Genomic DNA, 12715 nt, shown 5'->3' with positions numbered 1-12715 from the left:
TGATGATATTTTTGAATAGACGATGTAATTTTTCTCCGCGTTACCCATGCAGCTCCAGAGAACAAAACTCCACCAAAAATTACCCACCCGAGCTACAAATCTTCACCATCTCAGGTTCATGATTATACAGTAACGGAGATACATAATTCCTTGTATGAATGAATCCAGAAATTTCAAATTATTATAGTAGCATTTATTTATTGTTTTTCTTGTGTGTGTCCGTACCGCTTGAAATAAACTGGATTATAAAAAGAGTAAGTAAGATGAAATATATATGATTTATTACTTGTGTTTTGTTGACATCACTAGTTGGTCTAAGTTTAAAAATCCAGGAGCACTGGAATGATGTTTTTTCCAGCATGGAACTCCCTTGCAATGTTCATTCATGGCCAAACTCCTATGAAACTTGATCTCTATTCTCGGTTTGGGTGTGGGCGCTCACTACTGAATTTATTTATTTATTGGTACAAAAGGGCACCAGATATATATGCGCCGCACAAATCTCATTTGATATATGTGAGGGCTGTGATACTGTCCAGGTGCCCAAACTGAAACAGATGGTTTTCTTAAGAGGCCACACCCCGAGCCTTTGACCTAAAATTCTGATCCACAAGGCAGTGGATCATCGTGAGGAGATGCAGTCACATGGTATCAGTTGACCAACGATTGATTCATACGCCATTTATTCTGTCAGGATCCTGGAGCCCATGTACACCATTGGTTTGGAATCAGGGTTTTCCAACTTCCCTAGGTGGAGTTTCCGTGTGCACTAATCCAGTTAATGCGCCGGATATTCGCTTTCCGTCCTCCTAATTTCGTAAACAATACCCGTGGTGCGAGAAGGCAGTGAGAAGGACTTCCCTGACAGAGGCTATATACGCGTGGCTTATGTGAGATCATTTCGAGAGGGAGAGTGGACTCTCTCCACTCTCGACCGTACCAGGGTATTTGGCGGCAGTAAATGCAGACTACTTGGTTGGCTTTTCAGCACTTTCTAGTGGTTATCTAACTTAGATTGTTTTGTGGTCTCAATAAAATTAATCAATTTTACAACGCTTATACTGATCATCACATTTGCGTTGATAGCCAAGAGAGAGTCCAGCTAAAATATATTGATCTTTTTTTTTATCAAACGACTTTATTATTTAGTTAGTATCTTATGACACAGATTCTTTTTTGGTTAATCATAAGGATAAACATTATCAATGTATGATTCAACATTCAACTAAACATCTGAAGAGCTAAATTATCTGAATGGATTGATAATTAAATTCATTTAGTATTGTTTGTTTGAATCTTCCCATCGATTTGTTAGGACTGCAACTGGTCAGTCTCTAATTGGCATATGTGCATACTGTGCGTATTGCCTCGATATAGCCTTAATTCACAAGCATTGTAAGCAAAGATAGTTAGTGGATAGCAGTGGAATCCAGGTGGCTATCAGGACTCAGTAGCTGAGTGGATAACGTGATGGCGTTTGAAACGAAAGATACTGGGTTCTACTCCCAGAGTGAACATCAACACGTCTGAGATGCAAGTACATCCAGTTGACGATTTCCAAATAGGACGAAACGCGTGTCCTGGATTCCATTGTTAGCCAATATCCATCTTTACTTATAACATCATAATTGTTTAGACCTCAATTTATCGATCTAATTAGAGTTTAAATACTAACCTAATGATTTGTGCTATATTTACTAAACAAGGAATGATCATACTATATCTTGTTTAAATGAATACAAAATAATATCAAGATCAAGATAATATATTACTGATTACTACTATTACTACTTAGTGATTACATTGAACACGTAATATGACTTCATCATTTCTATTACGTAATCAATATCCATATTATATATAAACTTTCTATACAGTGTAACTCATTCAATAACCTACATTCATTTAATGATTTCATTTTAGATATGGATACTAATTTAATTGAATACACTAATAACAATCATAATATTATGCAATAATTATAAATTCATTTCTTATTGTAAAGATCATTTATTCAAGCATTTCAACTAAAGAGTTGTAAGAACATAGTGATTGTTTTTGTCTTGTTTGTTTCTTCTTTTGGATCAAAGTTGTAACTAATCATATTGGAATTGATAAAGACTACAGTATCAATAATTGTTTAAATGTAATTGAATAGAAAACAGAAGGGGTTTTGTGGAGATTTCAGTATTTTCATAGTTGAAAGCGTGAGTCAATTGAAGCTAGACCACTATAGGAAACCTGGAAGCACTGGCTTAGTATCGTACTCCTCAGCAGTGCGTATCCACGATCTTGCTCGCAGAATTCCAATCCAAGATCTTCATTCTCGCGCGCGAACTCTTAACCTCTAGATCACTGGGCCAGCATTCAACGGTGTTAATGTCTAACTTCAACCAATCCATGGAATTGCACCACCGTCCACCATTGTCTTCAGTGAGTTACTGATATGCTTGTTGCTATTACGAGTTCACCTTACTCAGTAAACGAAACGAAGGTCAATGACACAGTGACCCGATAGACTAATTCTAATCTGTTGTCCCCGGCCCTGCTAACTAGATCAAGAAGACTTGATGAGGCGTAGAGAATGTGTTCTACAAGCACCGAGAAAATACGAGGTCACTGAGCAAACAAATCAAGCTTATTTATATAATGATACATTCGCCCTTAGGAGAGCCACGAAATAACGTACTAAAAAAATCCACCAACCAATGACAGTCAAGGAATTCCGAGTGGGAAATGTAAGCTGTAGGTCAACTAAGCATTTCTCAGCGCGAAAACATGAAATTCAAATTTTCAGAATAAAATTACAAAATTAGGATATTTCCCAAGTGAGTTTTAGGAATCTAACGTCTCCAACAGTTACTGTCTCACAACAGACACAGTTGAACTCCACTGGTCATAGCTTCTCACTTGAACTCCCAGAAATACCTCATGAAGCCAGTCATTAGTGTGCACATTATTTATTTCAACACATAAATATTGGTACAAGGAAGCACCAGATACATATGCGCCACACAAATCTCATTTGATTTGTGTGACGGCTGTGATACTGCCCACGTGCCCAAACTGAAGAAGTTGGTTTTCTTAGGGGACCACACCTGGAGCCTTCGACCTAAAGGCCTCATCCACAAGGCACTGGAGCATCGTACGGAGATGTAGTCCCATGGTATCCGGTGACCAACGATTGATTCATACGCCATTTGTTCCCTCAGGGTACTGAAGCCCATGTGCTCCATTAGTTTGGAATCAGGGTTTTCCAACTCCCCTAGGTGGACACTCCACATCCACCAACCCGGTTAAAGCGCCGGAAATTTGCTTTTCATCCTCTCAATTCCGTAAACAACACCCGCGCCACGAGAAGGCAGTGAGAAGGACTTCCCTGACAGAGGCTATATACGCGTGGCCATGTGAGAGCATTTCGAGAAGGAGAGTGGACTCTCCTCACTCTCGGCCGTACCAGGGGATTTGGGGGCCTGATGATTATTATCAGAAAGAAGTTTCGTGGAGATTTTTTTTTATTTGAACATACACACACACTCTCTCTCTCTCTTTAGTTAATTTGTCTTGTTATTTAAACACGATCAATAAGAGAAAGGGGCATTACATGCATAATATACAAAAGAAAAAGGGTTTCATTGTAAAATAGAAATAATACCAAATAGAGAATAAGGGAAACAAAAAAATTTTTCTTTTTTACAATATTATCATGAATAGACTAGAATTTTATCATAAATGAAGATCAAAAAAATCAATATTCCATGATCGAGATCTATTCAATAATCAATATAACACTGAAAAGAAGTACAAAGGGGGGGGGACATACAATACATATGCGTTAAACAAGTTACTTGATTTATGTATAGGTTATGATATTATCCGAGTACCCAGATCTAAGCAAGAAATATATCCAACAATAATACAGTAATATTGTATACAATCTAATATAAGTCAGTCAATCAATCAGTTACAACGTAGAACTTCGTACATACGTACATCAGTTCGAGTTGTCATACCATATTAATACATCTAATATTCTGAAACATTGAATAGTAAAAATAAAAAGAAAAAAAGAAAAGATAAAATTAAAATGTACCAAAATAACGTTGACCAAAATGACTTGGTACAATTGGATGAATTTCTGATGTGACGATTCTCAATGCTGGATTACGTGTTAGTACATTGATAACACCTATGGGAATAATAACAATAATAAATGGAATCAATGAACTTCTTTACATAAATGATAATTGAGAAGTTTAAATAAGAATAATGTATATGGCTCCCAAATACCCTAGTACAACTGAGAGTGGAGAGTTCGCTTTCTTTCCCCAAATGCTCTCACATAGTCATGCGTATATAGCCTCTGCCAGGGAAGTCCTACTTACTACCTTCTCACATCACGGGTGTTGTTTACGAAATTGAAAGGATGAAAAGCGAAAGCCTGGTGCTTTAACCGAGTTGGTGGACATGGATGGTCCACCTAGTGGAGCTGGAAAACCCTCATTCCAAACTAATGATGCACATAGGCTCCAGGATCCTGACGGAACAAATGGCGTATGAATCAATCGTTGGTCAACTGCTACCATAGGACTGCATCTCCTCACGATGTTCCACTGCCTTGTGGATCAGATCTTTAGGTCAAAGGCTCCGAGTGTAGCCCCATAAGAAAATCACCTGCTTCAGTTTGGGCACGTGGGCAGTATTACACCCCTCACACAATTCAAATGTGTTTTGAGTGACGCATATGTATGTGGTGCCCCCTTGTACCAATATATTTATGTGTTTAAAGAAATAAATAAATAAAGGATGTGATATGGTCAGTGAACGTCGACAGACAGATACAAATCTTACTAACTACTTGATGTGTGATTTTATTTCTGAACTCACTGAATGTAGACTGTTTGAAATGCTTTGTTTAGAGTAAAGTATTGTCTAGTCTTTATTCTAGTTCTTCATATTCAGTTGTGAATCGTGTATCTATTATAATGTGATAAAGTCTGTATATATTTCTTAGATTAAAAAAAAAGTGAATGCAGGACTGATAGTAAACGCCTTGAATATACTAATTACTTTAGTCATTTTCGGGAAGTTCCTTCAACCTCGATAAGTTGATGATGATGATGGGGAAAATCTTGATGCAGAATAAAATGTTCATCAACTGTGATGTAAATATAGTAACAATAATTACTTTACTCAATGCTATATGTTTGCCACAATATAGAATTCTTAGAATAAGAGGGTGGTATAGCTACGAAGTTGCACGAAGAGTAACTGATGACCATCATAAACTACAGTAATTGAGATAAATGATTCTTATGATCAGCTACATACAATCATGATGTGGTTAGCGTAGGAATGAAAGAAGACTAAGGATGATCAGATCAAAGTACTGAGTTAGTGACTGTTGGATTTATTCGTTTCGGAGGAGATGGACGTGCAGAATTCATGATTGAGGTCTGTGTGACAATTATAAACGACAATTAGGGGAATTTATTGACGTGTATCGAATAAATGGATGGATTTACTATGCTTAATTTATCCCCAATCTATTAGTCGCAGTCTCTCACAATCACAGCCACGTTTGGCTTCATCTTGTATCATTTTTTTTATATTTTATGGTATGATGAGGTCTGTTTTGCTTGTACGTAAATTATGTTTGTCTGAAATACATGATTCATATAGTGGAAACTGATATTGTGTTTTGGAATCAAACGGTCAGGGTTAGGCAAGATGAACCAATAAGGACTCAAAGTTGACTCTAGGCTGCTAGTGATGGTTGACACGTCGTTGGTTTGGCACAGTGCCAGTCATACGTGATAATTAACAAGGCATAAGAACATAACAAAACTTTTAGAGTAGATCACTTATAATGGTAAACTATCCCTCATATTTTTCAAATTATACCTGATTTTCTTTATGGATAGATTTGTTTTCATTCTACAAGTATCCTAATCAATATCACAAGCTTCCGTTAGAACTCTTAGAAATCTCGATGTAAATAATTGATGTGAGCAGTAAACTATTAGCGTACTGTAACTCATTTCAGTCAGTCACAACGTAGAACTTCGTAAGTATGTACATCAGTTCAAGTTGACGTACCACATTAACACAGAAATACAGTTGTCGATTCAAATCCCATAGTGGTGGAGGTAGTAAAAGTATAAGCATTGATGTGAAAGATTACGGTTTGAAGATGTTATTCAAAGAGTATAATCCAGTGAAATAAATTTGAAAAGAGAAAAAAGATAGAGACATGAAGAATTCAGAAGATCAGAATTTGGTAGAACACAAAGAGTGGATGCACCTGCGTCATTACAAACGATTTTGAGCCATATCATTCAAGGTCTCTAACCATCGGTTGCTATCATCTAGAGGATCCCAACCAGGTAGTCTACACCTACCTACATGCCTCAGTCCACTTGTCAGTGACTTCAGGGATTTGTGCATGTTTTAGTCTGGGCGCCCCTAGCTTTCTTCCAACCTACTCCTACACCATAAAACATTGTAAGTCGGGGCAGTCTGTGTTTGGGTATAGGTAACACATATCCCAGCCATCTCAACTGATGAAGTTTCACTACTTCACCAATCGATTTGCCATCCTTACCTAGTACCCGTTTCACTATAACCCAATCCTAAAGTAACATTTTGCACTTCGAGGGGGAGAATCGCATCCCCAACATGCCTGCATTGTTGCTTATAGTGGTCAGAAGACTCTGCATTTTGTCAGCGTCTTCACCAAATACAACAATGTCATCGGCGTATATACGATTCAACAGGAATTCAAAATTGAATAAACAAATCACTTCAAGACGACTTCACATTTAAATCATCTAAAATAAACCGAATTGAACATAAACTTGGATTAAAACGGGAAATCAAAAATTACAACTTACTTTGTGGTGATGCAAATAACGTAAGTAATATTACATTTTCTATAGGAACATTATAAGTTCTTAAAACATCCAAAGCTTTTAAAACAGTTACTCCAGTACCTAAAAAGATTATAACAGAATAGAATAGTTATACTTTTGAAGAAAAAAAGAAAAACAACTCAATTGTTTCCATGGTTTTCAGTCAGTCAGTCAGTCAGCTACAACGTAGAATCAGCAAAACGGTTATCCAGTGCTTCCAGGTTTTTATTGGTTTATGATCTCAATGAAATTTAACAAGCTTGCCCCCAAATGCCCTGGTACGGTCGAGAGTGGGGAGATTCCACTCTCCTTCTCGAAATGCTCTCACATGGCCACGCCTATATAGCTTCTGTTAGGGAAGTCCTACTCACTGCCTTCTCATGGCATTACTGTTGTTTACAAAATCGAGAGGACGAAACGCGAATGTCCGGCGATTTAACCAGGTTGGTGCATACGGTGAGTCCAACTAAGGGAGTTGGAAAACTCTGATTCCAAACCAATGGTGCACATGGGCTCCAGGATCCTGACAGAATAAATGGCGTATGGATCAATCGTTGGTCACCGGATACCATGGGACTGCATCTCCTCACGATGCTCCACTATCTTGTGGATCAGAACTTTAGGTCGAAGGCTCCAGGTGTGGTCCCCTAAGAAAACCAACTTCTTCAGTTTGGGCACGTGGGCAGTATCACAGCCCTCACACAAATCGAATGAGATTTGTGCGGCGCATATATATCTGGTGCCCCCTTGTACTAATATTTATGTGTTTAAATCAATAACTGTTAGGGATGAATATACTTCCTTTACCGACAACCGTTCAGGAGCTATTGTAATTAACTTGAATTCTTAAAAGATTGGTCGGTAAATTCAAGATATCTAACGATATCTATTCAATCTGTGTAACTAATCAGCCAGAATATAATTACTTGGGATAATTTTAATATAATCTATTTAACTAGTGAAGGCGTATGTGATCGGTACTGAATCACATTGTTTTAACTTGAGGACTAGTAACAATACTTGATTGCAAATGTAATTGGAGTAGGGTTAAAACCTGTAATTTTTTCCTCAAAAGCCGAATGTTTTAACTAACAAAACACAACTCTACATCGATTTATGTGCTGGAATTCGGACTTTGGTTTTGCGTAGGGAATGTTAATACACTGGTAGGGTATCCAGATCAAAATAAATGATGAGAGCTTTAAATCTATAACTTAGTCATTTTAAGTTAAGCACTATAACAACTAAGCCATTCATTAAAGTTACAGTAGAAAGTACCAATTTCTATGGTTAGGTAGTGGGAACACAATGACAGAATAAACGAATTCAGTCAGTCAGTCAGTCATAACGTAGAATTTCGTACGTACGTACATCAGTTCGAGTTGCCATACCAAATTAGAATAGAGATGAAGTTGTCGATTCAAATCCTATAGTGGTAGAAGTAGTAAGAGTATAAGCATTATGTGAAAGCTTAGGGTTTGAAGATGTTATTGAAGGAGTATAATATAGTGAAATAAATTTGAAAAGAGAAAAAGGATAGGGACATGAAGAATTCAAAAGGTTAGAATTCGAGGGAACACAAAGAGTGGATGCACCTTCGCCATTGCAAACGATTTTGAGCCATGTCATTCAAGGTCTCTAACCATCGGTTGCTATCATCTCGCGAATCCCAACCAAGTAGTCTACACCTACTAACATGGCTCAGCCCAATTGTCAATGACTTCATGGATTTGTGCCACATTTTGGTCTGGCCGCAATAAGCGAATTATTTGGAGCTATATATATTGAGATCGAAACTTTTGAGGTTCACAAGCTTACATTATAACCCAAGTATTGTCGGAAGATCTCAGGATGAAACAACTGAGAAAATTTCCCTCACAGTGTGACTTTGCATAGTTTCCTGATTATTATTAAAATAAATCGGAAGAAATGTGAATCAATAAGGAAAAACATACCTAAAATAGGATACATTAATAGAACCTTTCTATTTTCAATATTTGGTGGAAATTTAGCATAATATACTTTAACATCAACTACATCGTTTTCTTTGGCTTTTTGTATCAATATCTTGCCAATACGCATAGATCTACAACAATCTCTTAGGCCACGTTCCATTGCTTCACCAGATCGCATAACAGATACACCACAATTTCCACGAAGAAAACTAATTCCTTGATATGAATGTCCTGTGTAAATAAAGAGACAAACAAACGATGATATTAGACAGTATTATGTAAGTGACGTGAGAAACTCAGTTATATATATATATATATATATATATATATATATATATTGTGAGCAACGATCCTCGTCAAACTTTTCGATTCACAAGAATGCTGTAACCTAATTTCATGCGTAGAGGTTTATACAGTTGGATCGTGAGACAAATACTCTTTTGTGTAAGATCATATGATATATCTGCTTAGACCTACCTGATTGAAAGCAGTTATAAACTGTGATAACTTAGAATAATACGCTTGTGTTATAGAGCGGTCTGGTGTAAGTTGATTACCATTAAATTGATAGTAATTAATTTCGTTAATAGTTATATCACACGCATATATAAAGCGTTTGTACAAGAAGTGATTGTAGGTCGTTGGACCTAGGTTTAGTGCTAGTTAGCACTCTTCACCAAGGCGTATCAAAAAGTTTCATTACACTCCGTATGAGATTAGAACAGGTATCATTCAGATGCACAGTTAGATACGATACCACTGAGGTATTCGGGCAGCTATAAACCTCTTATGAGGATGATATTTACATTGATTAGTCAATTTATCGATACAATTCGATTAGTACTAAAGAATTATAAGAAAATGATAATGATCACCATCAAGTGATATATATATATATAACAACCCTAGATTGATGTATTCTTAAAATCCTATAAAGCCATGATCAACAGGTATAAGGAATGAATATAACTGTCCCAGACAGATTTCAAACAATGTCAGTTAATATCTTAAAATACATATTAGTGTTATGGGATAGATTCTAACCTGGAAATTCATACGTTTCAAAATGTATCAGACCAACAGTCAATAGCTTCATGGACTGATGTCGTCTCTTAGTCTGCTCCTACCATTCTTTGGACTTATACGTATACCATTCGGAGTAGAATTAGAGTAACACATGTCCAAATCAAGTAAGTTGGAGACAACCTATATCATGATCAACAGACTGACCACTTTTACCTACGGTTCACGCTATTTTCAGCATTGCTCACTCCGTAGTTATAACATCTACGAGTAATGCTACAAAGAAAACTCGAGATAAAATACTCACAACCAACAGATGTCTTCTACTTTCATCAGCATTTTACAGTCGAGGAGAAATACATAGCGAAACACATGAAATTAAATATTTCCTTTGATAGGTAAATGGACACCACATTTGGATATGAAGGTTGATTAAACTATAACCATTGTTTTAAAATTAGCGTTTACAAGACAACTGAGAGTTAAATATAAACACGGACTTGTACGCGTGATGGAAAAATCTACCTGTGGGGGTCGTAACGCACACATTTTCATAAGGAAGTTGATTTAAGCCTTCTTCAACTACTAAACGTATCTGAAAGTAATAGGAAACAATAATAGTGATAAACAAACATACTAGACAATCTGCATTGAATAAGAATTCGTTTCTTGGAGTGTCTCTACAAGGATAAATGAAAAATATTAACTAAAGGACATACTTATTCCTTATAACTGTTTGCAAAACACGTACATGATCCGATTGTGGAAGCAATATTATGTGCTTTGAAAATTTGGATAGTACATTATCCACTTCAATGTTATGTATTGATGACTGAAGTTCTTTCAATTTTAAATTTTCATTTCCACTTTCATCACTAACACATGGAGATGATTTAACCTTAAACCATGAATTGAAGGGTTAACAAAACAACTAACCTTAATATAGTGATGAGGCATATGAAATAAATATAACTAAGTGGGCACCGAGAACAATTACACTGCCACTACGACTAAGCTTTTAATGACGGTTGGGCTGAAAACGAGGAAAATAAATATTTTAAATCAGAAAATAGATTGGGATTATTTATTCTAATAGGTACATAGGATGAGCGCTTTTTGCCTTGGTGATAACAATGAATAAAACATATCCCCAGACAGATCGTTTTAAGAAAAGAATAACACTTTATGTCTTCATAAATTAAGGCTTTTAAAGTGAACACCAAACCTTCACGCGATTTTCACTTTGGGACCCATTAAATCGGTTATGCAGAACGTGATAAAAAGGGATTCTCAGCGGTCTTAATAATTCTGACAAAATCGATTGACGGTTCTAAGTCATCTTTATTTTCTTGAAATCTACACGAGTCTGGTTTTTGATGGAGTTCACCTAAATTCCCTTGACCTAGGAATTTTTTTTCCCAAAGTTCGTCCGAATCAGCACGAAACACACAAGTATTGGTAACTTGTTATGCTAACTTGAGATGGAACGTCTACTCATGAGTCAGAGAACAGGGGAAAACGGTGATATTAACGGCAACACGTAAAGCACAATTAGAAAAAATAAAACCACAGCAATCAAGGCATAAGAATTTGGAAACATACTGTGCTCAAGACAACTATGCCGTGTGACGTATGGTTCAGATCTTCGGACAAACTATAATGGTTCTACAAAACCCCGAAATGGTTAGTTACATATCTACGCATTCAATTTTTCTTTCAGAAAGAATACTTATATAAATGTTAAAGTAAGCTTTATAGACCCAAACAACCAATAAAGGGGAAATAAAGGCGAACAAAGGGGAAATAAAGCGGAAAATGCATTGGACTCGTCTTAATAGAGCTCGAGCTCTATTAATTTGTGGAGTTAAACGACACGACCAATGTAAGAGAAAAGCAACAAGTCTAGTGTACTTACTTTCATAAAACAATTTTGTGTATTAGTATAATAGAAAAAATTAACCAATCAAGTACTCTGTCTAAGAAACGAAAATTCAGAAAACAAGCCTCGCAACCTTGCGAAGTTTGAATCAAGCTCTTCAAATCTCAAAATCTGGTAGATTGATTTAGTAAATTATTTGACCTTTAGAGATCTTCATTTGGGTAGTAGGAAAGAGCTTTTGATTTTCAAATGTATACTTTTCGCCAATTTCCTTCTGAAAGTGAAGAGCGAAGCAAATCATTCGATAATAGCGTAATTTAATGTAGAATAACAGTGACATTGGTCAGCCTGTGTACTTGCCAGATTAAAAAGATTTGGCCTTCTTTTGAAAAACTCTAGAGGATGCTACGTCACTATATGTTCTAGAAAGTATGTGCACAGTTTACTGTTTGAAATTGCGAATGATTGCGAATATTCTGTCATTTATACAGATATATTTGAATCCCTGTTAATTTGAAGGGCTGTAATTCCAAGAGACTTATTATACAAGTTTATCCTTGCCAGAAAAGCAAGAGTTGCATACTAATCTATCCGAAAACAGTACCATAAGGTTATAAGTGGGATACTGTAGCCGTAAATAAATCCCCGAAATCAATAGCTCTGTAAGCGTTCGACATTGGATGCTGACCACATTAGTTTTAATGGACTCACCTAGCTAAAGGCGATCGGTCATGCGTCCGCACCAGATCACGAGTGGGAACGCCGTGCTCAACTTCCCCTGAGATCGCTAGCCAGTTTAGATCAATCACTTCTCGATATATTGATAACCTATCAAATATATCTTCGAACCTCCTCGCTTCTGATTTTGATTTCACTGGGTGGGCACGATTCAACTGTAGAAGGTGTTGCTGGTTAGAGTGTTGTCAAACTACAATACCTGTGGCGTT

At 36.5% G+C, this 12715-nt stretch overlaps 1 protein-coding gene across 1 annotated transcript; it reads right to left on the bottom strand.

Moving 5' to 3' along the window:
• Positions 1–4082: 4082 nt before the first annotated feature.
• On the bottom strand, positions 4083–11922 carry Smp_095810 (putative uracil phosphoribosyltransferase; the record flags this gene model as incomplete). The annotated part of the gene is made up of 8 exons (XM_018797849.1): positions 11805–11922; positions 10826–10922; positions 10609–10787; positions 10527–10569; positions 10415–10484; positions 8867–9097; positions 6894–6992; positions 4083–4189 (listed from the first exon to the last, which is right to left on the bottom strand). The coding sequence occupies exons 2-8, from the start codon at positions 10844–10846 to the stop codon at positions 4083–4085; spliced, it is 750 nt and encodes a 249-aa protein (XP_018652850.1). The 5' UTR covers positions 10847–10922; positions 11805–11922.
• Between the last annotated feature and the right edge of the window lie 793 nt (positions 11923–12715).

This window comes from Schistosoma mansoni, chromosome 6 (assembly GCF_000237925.1).
Source record: "Schistosoma mansoni strain Puerto Rico chromosome 6, complete genome".
NCBI lineage: Eukaryota > Metazoa > Platyhelminthes > Trematoda > Strigeidida > Schistosomatidae > Schistosoma > Schistosoma mansoni.
This window is presented reverse-complemented; position numbering and strand designations above follow the sequence as displayed.